Genomic DNA, 14,839 nt, shown 5'->3' on the forward strand with positions numbered 1-14,839 from the left:
TATATATATATATATATATATATATCATGTAGATCCACAATGAAAACGTGATATGATAAATCTTGATAAAATCACACGGGAAAAGGGAAACAACGGAGCACCTTAGCTTTCGTCTTTATTCAAGACATCTTCAGAGGCAACTGAAGATGTCTTGAATAAAGACCAAAGCTAAGGTGCTCCGTTGTTTCCCTTTTCCCGTGTGATTTTATCAAGATATATATATATATATATGTAGAGACTCTTTGTGGGACCTTCACCAATTCATAAAATGAACATGCTAACAAACAACAAATTTACGTGTGAAGTTTCCCGCTCCAGTGGCAAGAGCATTTGGTTTAGAGGATATAATTTTTTCTTATTACCAACTTCATGTTAAGTAATTCCATTTAATGCTTAAACTGCAGCCAACATCCATGGATGTTTCTAGTTCCTTGCATTCCAGTTTTGTACATATGGGGAAGGATTAGAGAATCCTAAACTGCCATTTAAGGATTAAAACTAATTTACTCCATTGTATGAGTAAAACTTTGGTGCCTCCAAACCCTATGATGTATTAAATAAGGTAAATTCCCTGAAAGTTAATTCTAAACAGAGAAAGCTACAATTGCATATAGTATAAAGAAATGATGTAATAAAAAAATACAAGTTTTCTTAACAGTTTATTGAATATGAGAACAAAATATGTTGACAACAGGACAGAACCAGGAGTTGCCACAACCATAACCCTCATCCAATTTAATAAATTTAAGTAGCATTTTATCTTGACTGTAGCACAAGCTATCAATAACATGTAACTTACCAGAGATTGTCACATTTTCTCCAACGTTATTAAGTGGCAACTGCTGTGTGCAAGGCTTCTGGACCAGTTGATATACTCACTATGTACAGTACTTACAATGATACAAATACAAGCAAAAAAGTTTTACAGGATCAAAAGCATTGCGTTTATGGGTATAATATATTGGCGTACAAGAGCCTCATGACGTATTACAAAAGTGTGATCTAGCTATCCTTTATGAGTAATGGACGACATACTGTATGCTGACAAGAGAGACCTGTGGGGGGCGTGGTAGTGTGGCTCACCAGGTCTACACATCATCAACCCCATTTAATGATACATAAAACTTCCCTGATCAAGAAATATCCATGTGATAATTAATGTCTCATTGTACAAAAAGGCATAAATATATAAAATAAATGGATGCAAACATTATTTTCAAGTAAGGTAAATGGGTCAATGAATGTGCACACTTGTAGTGCCAACACTCTGACTTGGCTGACATTTGATACATGGTCCAGTATCAACACACATACTTAGCTGGCACTGAAATGGTCCTCTCACACACACATTCACTTGGCTGACATTGAAACAAGTCCTCCTGACATACACACAGTAATTTGGATGACACTGGGATACCAATATGTCCTTCTGACACACACTCACTCACTCGGCTGACACTGGAACAAGTCTTCCTGACATACACTCACATGACTGATTCTGGAACAAATCCTGACACTCAATCACTTGTCTGACACACAACACATCCTGTTGGCACATGCTTACTTGACTGACATTCATACTAGGCCCAGTACCAACATCAGTTAGCTGACACCAAAACAGGAACTAGTGCTGCATGCTCATTCATCTGACAAATACAGGACCTTATGCCAACACCCCTCACTTGGTTGGCACTGATATAGGGACAATAACCCTTGAACCTTGGTTTTGTGAGTGGTTAAAGCTTCTGTAACTTGTTATGTCTAGAGTAAATTCTAAAACCCTCGGCTGAATTTTCAGTATCCACATAAATGATGATTCTGCTTCATATAAAAATACAATGAATCCTGGACAGCTATAAAGGACACCTACTAATAATACTGAACCTTATGCTCCAGCCAGATCAGGAATGCAGTTGGAAAAGGAAAAAAAAATGCAAAGCACAAACCAAGAAACCAATAGTCATGATTTTGATTCCAGTAGGAGATGGGTATGAATATGGATTTCAAGCCATGACAAACGTTTTTGAGCTGCAAACAATATTAACAAAACAGTATTGAGTTCATCCAGAAATCCAGAGACAATGATTGGACACTTCTGTGAAAATATACAGTTTTAATGGAATTGATGTTTACTTCAATGTTGTAGAACTTGAGAAAATACCAAGATATACAAATGTGTGACTTTACAAGGTGAAATATGAATTCTAGTTACTTGCCACCTGAACTTCACTTCTTGATCTTTTCTTTGGTAATTAGTGTCAAAATTTTTTACATTCACATTTGTACATATTTCACTACACTAATTAATCTCTTCACGGCACATCTTAATTCTTGGCCTGATGGGGGTCATCCCATGAATGAGTATAATTATGTACTGTACCAGTAACTGTACCATTCTCTATTTCCACTGTAGAAAAACTCCACTGACACGGTTAATCTAGGAGCCTCTCTCACCCAGCTCTCTCTCTCATCTCAAAATATTTTTTATGTTGTACACTACCAAGACCAAGTTATACCAGTTCTGCTATATACCACCAGGACTTTGACTATACCAGTCCTGCTACACACCACCAGGACCGTGTAACTTCAGTTCTGCAAGACACAATCCCGAGCAGATTACACCAGGCCTCCCCCATACACCACCTACACAAGGCCAAACCCTTTCTGATTCAAACCATCTGGAGTATGTAACACCAGTTCTGCCATACACCACCTGGTCCAGGTCACCCAACTCCTGCTGTTTGCCACCAGGAGTATGTCAATCCATTTCTCTTATACACTGCCTGCATCTCATGCAAGTTTTTCTACACACCACCTGGATCTGGCCACACCAGTTCTCGTATGCACCAGCCTGGACCAGGTTACACATCTTCTGCTTTACACTACACGGCTTGGTCACGCTCTGTTCACTATACGAAGGCACAGGCCTCTTCTGGGCTAGAGTATCCCATTGGTGAAATACTGAAAGCCATCATAAAGTCTTGTGGTGATGGAGTTGATGGCATTATACACAAGAGAGTCCAGGTGAGCCTGGAGTTGTTCGTCGGTCATGTTGACATGGAAGCGGCTTTTTAAAGCTGGCACCACTGAAGCCCCAGCACGGAAACACGCCAGTTTGGAGCCTATAAACACAAAATTAGTTCACTTTATAGAATGTTTAGAGCAAGAATGTATACATGTATGTTCATTTACTTATCCAAGGTTTTCCACAAGATGCACAGTGACCAGAACCAGCAGTACCATAGATTCTCCCTAATTCACTGTCATAATAATCAAAATACTAATGAAATCCTGTTAAAAACAACTGAAAGCAATATTTATTGTAGGAAGCAATTGTTTCACCAATCAGTACAAATAATTCACAAAAAATAGTGAACTAGGAATAAGAACAAGTGAGTGGAATGATGAGGCAGCAGTAAGGATGACTACAGTACTCGGCCAAACTATAGAGGAGTGCAGTATGATACACAAGCTTACTCTCCTCTCTACCATGTGAAATAAAAGCATACAGGTGAGCAGACATGTGGTTCTGCTGAAAGGGAATGTGTAACAAAATAATATTACTTTCAACTTCTATTGGGCACAAAATGTAATGTCACAAATATTATTTTTATCCACTACTGGGCACAACAGGGAATGAATAAATGAAAATTGAAAAATCTTCATAATACCAAAATGCAAATAATCAAACACATTGCAATACCACATACATACTGTATACTATCCATTACAGAGTAAAGTTTCAATTAAATCCAAAAACTGTGGTACCTAATGGGGGTTATGGACTGACACACAGGACTCCTGCTGTACCAGTGGAGGCTGTAGAAACAATATGTAGACACTTACCAGAGCTCATGATCTCCACTAAGGAGAGTATCTTCTCACTATGTTTCCTTGCAGCCAGCAGACCTTGCAAGAGCAGAATCTTGAAGTAGGCAAACATATCTGAGTTTTCTCCTCCCATCACCTCCACAAGCTCCTGCGTCAGCTTGAAGGGGGAAGACTCAAACCCTAAGTTGCGGGGTGACGATGACAGCATAAAGCCAAAATCTATGTGTATGATGTGACCCTCGTTGTCTAGTAAAATATTTCCATTATGTCTGAAAAATAATTTGAACTTTATTGTATTTATATTTCAAAGTTTGTGATCATGCAATACTGCATTCCCTAAATTGTCTAAGTTAAAGAAGGTTCATAAGCAATAACTACGGTGTCTACTCTGAACCCTTAATATGAACCTCTTTACTGTTTAAAGTCTTGTTCTGCTCACATGTCCCACAAAGCAGATGTAATTGTACAGTACCAGAAGACCTGCATCTCCAGCCCCTCAATACACAAAATTTCACTCCTAGGCATAACAGGGGAGATGGTGCATGGAATCTGTAGACCGTGACAGTACGGGGCTAAGATTAAAGTACACCCTATACAGGAGCTATAAAATCTACATGATAACTTTACTTGATCTTCTAACACTTTTGAGCTTCAAGAAACTCATATTGTCTTAAACAGTTACTTTGCTATCAACATCATTTTAGTATAACCCCAATGACCAAAATTTCTTATCTAAAATTAAATTCTACTATATTTCAGACCTAAAGACTTAACCTACCCAGTTTTATCAATGAACCAACCAAGCCTGAAACTCAAGTGATTAGTAAATTAACCAAATCTGTGCAATGTGAAAAATATCACTAACCAATGCACCTGCAGCTGCATGTAAAGTGAGCCACAATCCAAGCAAGCCTTGACCTGAGCTAACCAATAGAATTAAAGCCCTTCAGGACTGGGTCCCAATCATAATGGTTCGGTTGAGACCTATTTGGACCGGGCCCTATTGACTAATCACCCACTGTATAAAGACTAAGCCTTTTTTTTTACACAAAGTAGTATGGCTGGCACTGCACTTTACCACATTCATTTTCCCCAACTTCGAAGTTAGGTACCCATTCACAGTTGGTTGAACTCAAGGTGCCCTGAGTATAAACCTACTACAGTACTATAAGAACACAAGGTGCGCGGGGCATCCATTCAGCAACCCAGCCCCTATGTTATGTATCACAGTCCTGAAGAGTTGAGTTACATCACAGCTAAATCTGTTTCCTTGACACCCCAAACACACACTTATCCCTCCATTCCTCACCTGTCCTTGACTTGAATGATGTAGCACACAAGGCAGTAGGCAGCACAGGACTCAACAAATTTCCTCTGTGCTGTAAGAAATTCTTCAGAATTCTTATCACCAAATTCTTGGATGAAATATTCCAACATGGACATCTTGCTGTTCTTCTTGATTTGGTGCAATGAGCAAGTGTTAACAATGGGCTCAATCATACCCGAGTCATCTGACAGCACCAAGATCCTGTAATAAAACACAACCACTTGTTTATTATCACAGAAATAAGGTAAACTTTTAAATACCTTATCTACTATGAGGTCATAAAATTTGACCAAAATAATACAGATGATGAATAGTGCCCTATAATCTTTCTCTGTTATTGGCTTTTCAATTACTCAAAATAGTATCAAATAAAGTGACTATACAGTATTCTATTTTTTTTTATATAATGTAATAAATACATAAAGATACTCACTTGTAAGGTCTTAACCACAGAGATACTTTTTCTTCAGCCCAAACTTTTTGGAACATACAGAGAAGTTGGTAAGCAAGCAATTCTTGCCTCAGATCATCTCCACACTTGACAATTACTGACTGCAGGCGCCAAGATGCCAGGTGTCCATATGGAGAACTCTCTCGTATACGTTCTACCTGAAATTGTGTCAATGGTTCAATGTTAAGGTCAGGTAAATTCAGCCAAAATGATTGATAAGATACTATTGGATAATACATTCCAAGTTGTGATGCTTCTACTTAATGCAGGACACAACACTAACCTTATCCTGCCAAGGTTCCTTTAGTGCTGCTGCAGAAGGGTCTTCTGGGTCCCTCTTGAATCCAGTCTTTGGGGCGTTGACGGTCTCTGAGAGGCGACGACGGATGTCCGCCGCTTCTCTGTTGGTTAGTTCTCTCGAGTCACAGGAGTCCAGAGACATCATGGAAATGGTGTCGCGGTCTCTAAGTTTCTTGGGTCTATAATACTGTTGACTGATCTCATCGTCCTCGTGGCTCCAACAGTCAGACTCGTCTATGTAGCCTGGTGGTAAAAAATAACACATTATGCATTTCTTGCACTGACTTCCCTAACCTAACAATCTATCTTCCTTACTCCTCTATAAATATTGATACTTAACCTTCACAATGACTTACAGTGCTTAAAATTAATTCACAGTACCCGTATATGGTTAACTTTTGGTTGTCTAATTTATACCTACATAACACTTACAGGTATCACATACAAAAATTTCTACAGCAGACAACCTACTCTTTGTTCTAATACTGTACTGTATTATTTCATGCAGCAGCTCTAGTCTTCACAAATTCAGTTCTATAGCCTCTCTCTCTCATCTCTTTCTAAGTCTTACGCTTGTGCCTTCAACTGTGATGTCATAAATCTACATGTTCCTTATGAGTTATATCTTTACCAACTTCAGGCTCTCTCTCATCCATTCAGTTCTGAGAATTTTTAACCCTACATTTTCTTCCTTATCAATCTTTACTTGATAATTCTCTCAAGATTCATAATATTTTGCACACTAATCATCTCTACTGCTCTCAGTCTTGCTCTATTAATATTGTACAGGGATATGCCAAATTTGGACCATCATACACAAGGGTTGGAACTAGCACTATTTCATGATGTCTTCTTATGTGATCCACACACTAACTCTTCTCATTAATTAATGTTCTTAGAGCTCCTGTGTTCTCTCTTCTTCCTTTGTTCAGGAAGGTAAAACAGAGAAATAAGAATTACATCAACAGTTTGAATGACATAAAATCTTCAACTGAAAGCTGAATACTGTTTCATCTGCCATAACTCCTGAGTGACAAATCTAATTCAGCCCCAATTTTGAAGAGGTAATAACTTCCACACTTAAAAATAATAGTTTTGTACTTCTTTTTTTAACCATATGAAGAAAAAATACCCCCTTCCCCACACACACAACTACATACCAAATCTCTCCGTGCTTTAAGTTTAGGAATCAAATATGACATCGTACCAGATGTTAAATGTGGTGAACTGAGGGAAGAGGGGATAGAAGAGGTGGAACCAAGGCCGCTGGTGGTGGCAGTGGCTGTAGTGGTTGGGGTCGCCGTAAGATCCAACTGCGAGGAAGAGGTAGAGGCCGGAGAGTCAACTAGATTCTCCTCAGAGCGAGTGTGTCGCAGGCTGTGAGTCAGTTTTGCCTGGACTGGTGCAGTGACCAGGTTTTCCACTTCCAGCACCTCCACATATATGATGTACGGTGCCTGAAGGAACAAAATAAGTTATTCAATTATAAACACCATCTTGAGGACGTAGTTAAAAAATGTACAGCGCAGACTGCAATAAAGACTCCTGCAAGTACAATCTACAGGAAAATGCAAAGGACAGGAAGATTGTATCACATAATTGCTAAATACTGAGAAAAAATCCTTAGTCCTACCTTATGTATACAGTAATGTATATAGATCTTCCTATGGGTATATAGTACCACACTGACTCATATATACAGTACAGTACCTACAAGCTCACTTCTTAACAGCAACCCTGTTTAAGTGCAATGTGTGCAGCAATGCCACCATGACAGACCCTCATACTACAAGACCATTTCAACAAGCACACTCAACACTGGACAATACTCATTTTACTGTTGGGTGTATTGGCTACTTCACACAACAAACCTAATCTTTCACTCCAGCTTGGAATCAAACTCAGGCACTTCACTTGTACGAGTACAGTACATGCAAAAAGGGGGGAAATTAATTCTAAATAACATATCTATCAACCCCAGTAATAACAACCAAAACTATACAGTAAAACTAATGATTAAAAATGGATCAGGTTTTCTCACATGTAACTACAGACTGTAAGTTATGGCTGCTGACATTTAAAATCTGATGTGTGTACAAACCTTATCTTTGGAGTTGAGCACAACGGCAGCTTGTGGTGGGATGCGGACAACGTGATGAGACATTTCAGTGGCACATAAAGGCAGGTACACACGTGCCGGTAGGTTTAAGTTTAGTACCGACAGCTCAGCGAGTAATCTTGAAGTCTTGGCTTCTTTGGTGGGCTGCGCTCCCAGACGCTTACCGATGGTTATGAGGGCTCGTACGAACTCCAACTCCGGAGATAATCTTGGTGCCTGAAGGAGATCAATTGAAATTAATAGATTACATCAATTATAAGCAACTTTTCATTGTTGAGCTGAGATGAGAAGTGTGTGTGTGGGTACAGGATAATCTTTCTATTTGGCTGATCTTTGTAATGTGTCTACACACAGAGTAATAACCATAAGGAGACAGACACAGTAACAGCCACAGGGACAGACAGACAGAGATACAGTATACCATTAGATACTCCACAAGACAAATGTACAGTGTGACATGTTGATGATCCAAGACACCTGTGAAGACCTTCTTCAACTACAGTCAGAATTCAGTGAGAATATTTTTGTACCCAATCACTTTTTTGTTGTCACTGGCACAAACTTGTGTTAATCAGTATTTGTGACCTGATAGTCTACCATAAGTCAGTTTTTATATAGTACACAACATGCCTTTGTGTACTGACCCAAAAGACTTTTGCTTTTAATGGTTGGTACGCTAATCAGATTAATTTGCCTCCTTTTTTTTTAATATTTCCCTCATCTTTTAAATATTTCCCTCTTAGTCTTTATTGCCTTTAAAAAGGGATTTTTCGATATACCATACTGTATGTTGCCTTTTAAAGCAGGAACTTGCTAAATCATGTCATTACACCTGTATTTATGCACACTGCCATTCAGCTGTTCCATGGAGTGGCCATATTGGAATTTTGGTGCAATTCCAAGTGTTCCAGCCACCTCACACCTGGTTAAGTGATACAAGCTCTGCCTCCTGTTATAATCCCACTATTAATTGTGCCTTTGGAGAAGGTTAAAAGGTGGAGCTAAACAGTCCTTGGTGTTATGAATACATGCAGCATTTACTGCCATCTATGTCTTGTTGGGAGATGGGAGATTTTGTTTGCCCCTTCACTACGGGTTGCCACAACAGTATTTTATTTGACTAATGCCAAATGATTTTATTCAGCAGAGAGACCCCTCATACCCAAAGGGTTAATGATCCAACCTATGGTTCAGGCCAGTGTGTCAGCACAGTGAAGCTATCTAATGACAGGACATGTCATGATGGGAATCCAATTTCAATGCAAATGGCATAGGTTACTTAAAAGGGTGTTTCTATTGCCAGGTGTCAGGGTCTGAGTCCAGGTAGTTAACCATGATGTGACGGCTTACTAGGCTTCCTCTAAACAATATTCTGTCTCTTTATATTATAATTCAATTGGATGACATGAAGTTATTTTTCCAGAATAATGGTGGAGTTCTTAAAAGAGAAGAGGGTTGTTCTGGACTCCTTTTCATCTCTGCCTTCTCTGGCTCAGAGTTGATATTATGTAGTACTGTAGTGACTTCCCAGTATGGAGGAAGATAAGGATAAGTACAATATACAGTTAGAGATAAGAGTGCCCCACAGCTCATTCATCAGGTATTGGATGTAAATAAATCCCCATTATTCCAAAGGCGGTTGATAGCCAGCCCATTCTGTTAAAGCCTGGACTGCCCTGTCCTCCCTAAACTTTTGTCCATAATGAAGGTTTTCAACTGAGAAATTTGGTGAGGACTTTTCTACTAAGGTTGAAAAGATCCTCAATGGAAGACACTTTGTGGTGCTTTTCAATACAAAATTCAGTCCAGGAAATCCTTCTCTTCTGTTAAACTTTCTGTTGCCGGGGATGTGACTGGTTCACAGTTTCACCCTCAGCTGGGGCCCTTCTCCTCCCTCAAATGTGACATGGTGTAATCCTGTCTTGGAGCTTTTAGTCACTTTGGGTTAGAGTTTCCCATTCATTTGTTTCTCTCGTCTCATTCAAATTTATATTTTCCAAGAAAATGTTTACTATTAAATACTGTATTGTATACTTCTATTGTTACTGGATTCAACTGAAGCATCCTCGGTGATATATTTTCTTACATAATATTTTTAAAAACATGTCACACTCCTTTCTGCAGTAGCCTCTGTGGTCACTGTAGGTTACATGGGTATTATACTGAGTTCTATCAGGAACTTGTAGATGAAGAGTTACAGATGACTCCCATGAAGATCACTTCTTGCACACACTAGTACAGTACAGTATCAGGAAGATAGATCTAAGAGCTTCATATTCTTAAAGAGATCCTGACTTTGTTTCACTTGGTGGTTCTCTAGAATGGGTCACCCTCAGCCAAGTCTCACACTCTTGGCTAAGTATGAGACCCTCAGGTTAGGCCTAAATGTATTTCCTCTCCTGCACAGAAGGATGAGGATGGATGTGTACTATTCTCCATGCCTAGTTAAAAGTTGGTTAATATATTCAAATCTCAAACAGGAATAAACAAAAAGAAATTATCCTGAACCACAGAACTAAGAGAGGAGCTTCTAAACATAAACATACATTTCACATGATCACTAAAGACAGGTTGAGAGCAACAGTACATGAGCTATGACACATCAAGTGTCTACCCTAGGAGGTAGGTCACATGCTTCAACCCTACAACATGGGTCCTGGCCATCTATTTGTGGGCATCTCCATGAGAACATAAAGCTGACACACTGTAACACTGAGAGACTTTGAAGGTCAGTATCTTCTGTAAATCAACCCATCCTTAGGTTAACTCTACAAGTGGGATGCAGGTCAAACTAGCAGTAATGTGTTTATAGTGGAAATGGGTTTTAGGAAACTAGAAACATGCTTGGGGGATAGGGGAAGGAGACAGGTGTGCACAAGTACAGTACATATTAAAAAAATCAATAATTCTTTAAGTTAACTACAATCTGATAAACATTCTAAATAGCATACAGGTACATTATAATAAACCACATGGCCCAGGAACAAGATACACAGCATGTACATCTCCCTCCCTGAGTGCTGTACCACCCAGCCACCACCTCCCACGTTATAGCAGGTTTAACCCTCTCACTGTGTAATGAGATTAAGGGTGGTTCAATTATCCAGGGAAAAAAAAAGTCTGTTTCATCTTTTTTTTTTACTCAACCATCTAGAAATGACCAAAAGGTTTACACATATAACATCAAAATCTTTGGGTAACAATATCAAAATGTATAACTTAGTGATGTTTGGTGTATGGAGGTACAGTATAGTTGAGGAAAATTATTTACTCTTAAGTCATGTGTATCCCAAAAGCATAAAACTGTATTATTTTAAGTTTATAAACTATTACCATAACTCCTAAATAGCCTTCCATTTATGTGTCAAAACTGAGAGAAAATCACATAATTAGTCAACAATTTTCATTTGCATGTTCTGGCCCGAGTTCATACAAAAGAAAAACAATACAATGTAGTTTTTTTCTTTTCTTTTTCCAACACTATAATACTGTACTAGACTGTTGTTGGGACACAGGAAGAGTAAAAAAAATAAATAAATGATGCACCAAAACATAATTAAAAAGATGAACATCAAGTTACGAAAAATAAAAAATTCATCTACCAGTAATTAATTTTGATTACTTCTTGTTATTAAGTATGACGTGACATAAACATTTACACTGTACAGTATATTGTCATGTCATTGTGTACATAAATGAAATACGTAAAAGTCAGTGTTGTATTGGCAGTGTGGGTGCACTTGTCAGCAGCGGAGTGTGTGTGCCCCGTCTTCTAACAGATGGCAGTACGGAGGGATGTTTGGCCTACGCCTCAAGGCAATGGGCAGGTTATTGAATATTGTGGCAGAGGAAAATAATTTTGGTCAGTTTAGTTGTCCAGCCACTAGTGTCAAGGTTCTCCTGACAATAAACTCAGTCATAAATAAATATTTCTATATCAATCCTCCAATTAAAAAACACAATATTGTACTAACTGCGGTAATGTCTGGGTTTAATATATGTAAAAAGCATTTAACATCCTTCTCACCTCTCACACCAGGGGCTGACCAGAGAACCACAAGATAAGGAAGGAATGGAGAGGGATAATGGTGTAAGAAAAGTGAATACTACAACAGAAAGGAACGGAAACAGCAAACACACACACTTCTTCATATCATAACTTGCAATAAGTATATAAAGCTAATTGGACAGGGATTACATAAGAGATATAAATGTTACTACATCAAGTTACAAATATAGTAAGTAATTTACAAACTGTGCTCACCCCACAGTTTTACACACCAACCACAAAGGTTAACCCAAAAAATCAACCACAGTCCATAAACCAATGTTAGTGTATTATAAAAAACCTCAACTTTAAAACCGTCCAACTGAACTTACTCCACAGTGACATTCAATAGCTTTTCCACGTAGAGAGTTACACCTGGCTTCTTCAGAGTCAAAACAGCAACAGCCATTGTCGAAGGATCTGCCCGATGTAAGGTCACCGAGGCAATTCTTCATGCTCCCTGTAACAAGACCAGGTGAAAATTAGTCATCCACTATAACTATAACTCTACTGTACATGTAAAGATATTCAGCAAAAATAAAATATCTCAATTTTTGCTGTAGTCTGCCTTTCCACTCATTTTAATCTGCTATGTGTGTCTTGTTACACTTATCAAGCTAATAATGCACCGGCAATATGCTTACAACCTGAAGGAATGAGAGTGTTAGAAAAAGAGCAATGCGTCTAACCTGATGATGGAGTACGCTTATGTCCCCGAGAAGAACTGGATTGGGTCTGGAGAGCCACCGTAGCATCCGACCGTGAGCGCTGATGAGACTTGCGGGACGGAGTCGGAAGACTAACTCGTGTGGTAAAAGGAGGTGGAAGCTCCGTGATCGGTGACCCTGGGTTGGAGCCGGGACTTGGGTGTTCTTTTATTCTGGTGCAGAAGGAAGACCTCGGTGGGCAGCCTTGTAACTTGGAGTCCATTCCTAAACTTTCCATGGCTTCCTCTTTGGGCCTGATGAATAAATAAAAATATTTGAATAAGTATTTGGTTCATGTCAACTACAAACATGGGAATGATATTTTCTGCAAGTCATCACAATTGTTCCACATGAATACTTTTCTATAATTATGAAACCCAATCTTCAGAACAGAATTACAATTGATGCTTCATCTCCTGTGAATAATTCTTACTTAACCTCCAAACATTATGTAAATTATGACATAGAGCATAGGGAGTCTCTCCACTCCAGCCATGACTTACCTTAACTCATCAGACAGAATGAGGTTTTTCAACTTGGTACCATGCGACTTTTTCCTCTGGTGGGATGTGTCTGTAGAGAAGGCGTCTAGCAGCCAGGCACACTGGAGGGCAAAGGTGATGTCATGGCGGCACAAGTGAACGAGGAACGGATGGAGCACCTCGGCTATCTCGTACGTCTGCACGTACATGTTGACCAGCTGCGGCAAGAAGAAGTGGGACTCGTTGGGAGGCATGCTGAAGAGACGGTTGCCGATGTACTGTTGCACTCCGGGTTCTTTGCACTTGTACAGATAGGACATCGCCATGGACATGTCAAACATCTTGCTTTCAAATAATCTTAAGAGTAATGATGGCTTTTCATCCAATTTGGGCTTTATACAAGCACTGGCACTACTGGTGCTTGTGCCGGCAACAGAGCTGGCACAACTACTGTTGCTACTTCCAACACCACTGGAACCACTAACAGCACTGGCACCATTAGTGCTGCTACTTCCAGAGGCACTGGCACCCCCACTGCTGTTTTTTGAAACAGCGCCTACACCACTACTGCCCGTACTTGCAGTATGACTGGAACCACTTCTGGTGTTAAATGTAAAAGAACTTGCACCACTAATGTTGCATGTTTTACTTACTTCATCACTTGGTTCTCTATATTCAGTACTCATAATATTATTTTTGATCTCTTCACTAGGTTCCTGAAGTTCTGAGGAACATGAATGCACTTCACTGATTGCTTGTGATTCATTCAAGAGATCTCTGATAGGAGAGTGAGCAGGGCGGTCCCCAAAACTGTTCTCTAGAGGCGAGTCCATACTCTCTGTCACTGTTGTATCACTGGGAGAGATGTCACCTGCATCCTCAACAAGAGTTTGGTCCCCAAGGTCACCCCCCTCACTTACTGAGTCTATCTCTGGCTCTTCCATGTTCACTTCACTGTCTAAAGTTTCAGAATAAACACTTTTCACTTCACAATCAGAACTGAGACACACAACATCTAGGCAGTCTGCACTCCGTGCTCGTTCTGTACTGGGTTCCCTCGTATTGTCTCCCTCAGAACTGCAGATGCCCGAGTCGTCTGAACCCAGGCTGGACTGGTCGTACCGATCCTTCTCTCGTTTGACCACCACAGGATGACCCACAGTTGAGGTCACCAATGCTCTGGTGCGACAAGGATCACTTCTCAACTTAAAGCTGGGAGCATCAGAGAAGGTAAAGGAAAGACTGGGCTTGAGAGGAGGGTTGTTGGCTGGTGGGTGCTGGGGTGTATCTCCACCCTCCACCTCAGGGATCTTCTGTAACACAGAGTCCAGACTGCGGTTCCTCTGGTGTGACCCACTGTACGTTAAAGCTGGCAGAGGAGGCAACACTATACCCATAGACCTGCAAATCATAGTACAGTAATGTGAAATTAATTTATAAACTGAAAGATAAACCACTAGCTATATATTTAGGTTGAACTGAATGCAACATGGCTATGTACACCACAAAACACAGTACTGTTACTGCCTGTTATTTTCTGTTTCCTTGTAACTTTCTGAATACAGCATAGCCAA

At 39.7% G+C, this 14,839-nt stretch overlaps 1 protein-coding gene across 5 annotated transcripts in view; it reads right to left on the reverse strand.

The window, feature by feature from the left end:
- Window positions 1–646: 646 nt before the first annotated feature.
- LOC121874215 (phosphatidylinositol 4-kinase beta-like) overlaps window positions 647–14,839 on the reverse strand; it is an 89,399-nt gene continuing 75,206 nt past the window's right edge. For all 5 annotated transcript variants that reach the window (XM_042378243.1, XM_042378245.1, XM_042378246.1 and 2 more), the window contains 10 exons: window positions 13,287–14,666; window positions 12,766–13,037; window positions 12,409–12,536; window positions 8,011–8,244; window positions 7,117–7,366; window positions 5,893–6,152; window positions 5,592–5,767; window positions 5,141–5,359; window positions 3,847–4,100; window positions 647–3,122 (listed from right to left, as the gene is read on the reverse strand). In XM_042378243.1, the coding sequence (XP_042234177.1) occupies window positions 2,938–3,122; window positions 3,847–4,100; window positions 5,141–5,359; window positions 5,592–5,767; window positions 5,893–6,152; window positions 7,117–7,366; window positions 8,011–8,244; window positions 12,409–12,536; window positions 12,766–13,037; window positions 13,287–14,666 (3,358 nt within the window). In that variant the 3' untranslated portion in view covers window positions 647–2,937. The remainder of the gene's footprint in view (window positions 3,123–3,846; window positions 4,101–5,140; window positions 5,360–5,591; window positions 5,768–5,892; window positions 6,153–7,116; window positions 7,367–8,010; window positions 8,245–12,408; window positions 12,537–12,765; window positions 13,038–13,286; window positions 14,667–14,839) is intronic.

This window comes from Homarus americanus, unplaced genomic scaffold (genome assembly GCF_018991925.1).
Source record: "Homarus americanus isolate GMGI-L3 unplaced genomic scaffold, GMGI_Hamer_2.0 scaffold49667, whole genome shotgun sequence".
Classification (NCBI taxonomy): Eukaryota; Metazoa; Arthropoda; class Malacostraca; order Decapoda; family Nephropidae; genus Homarus; species Homarus americanus.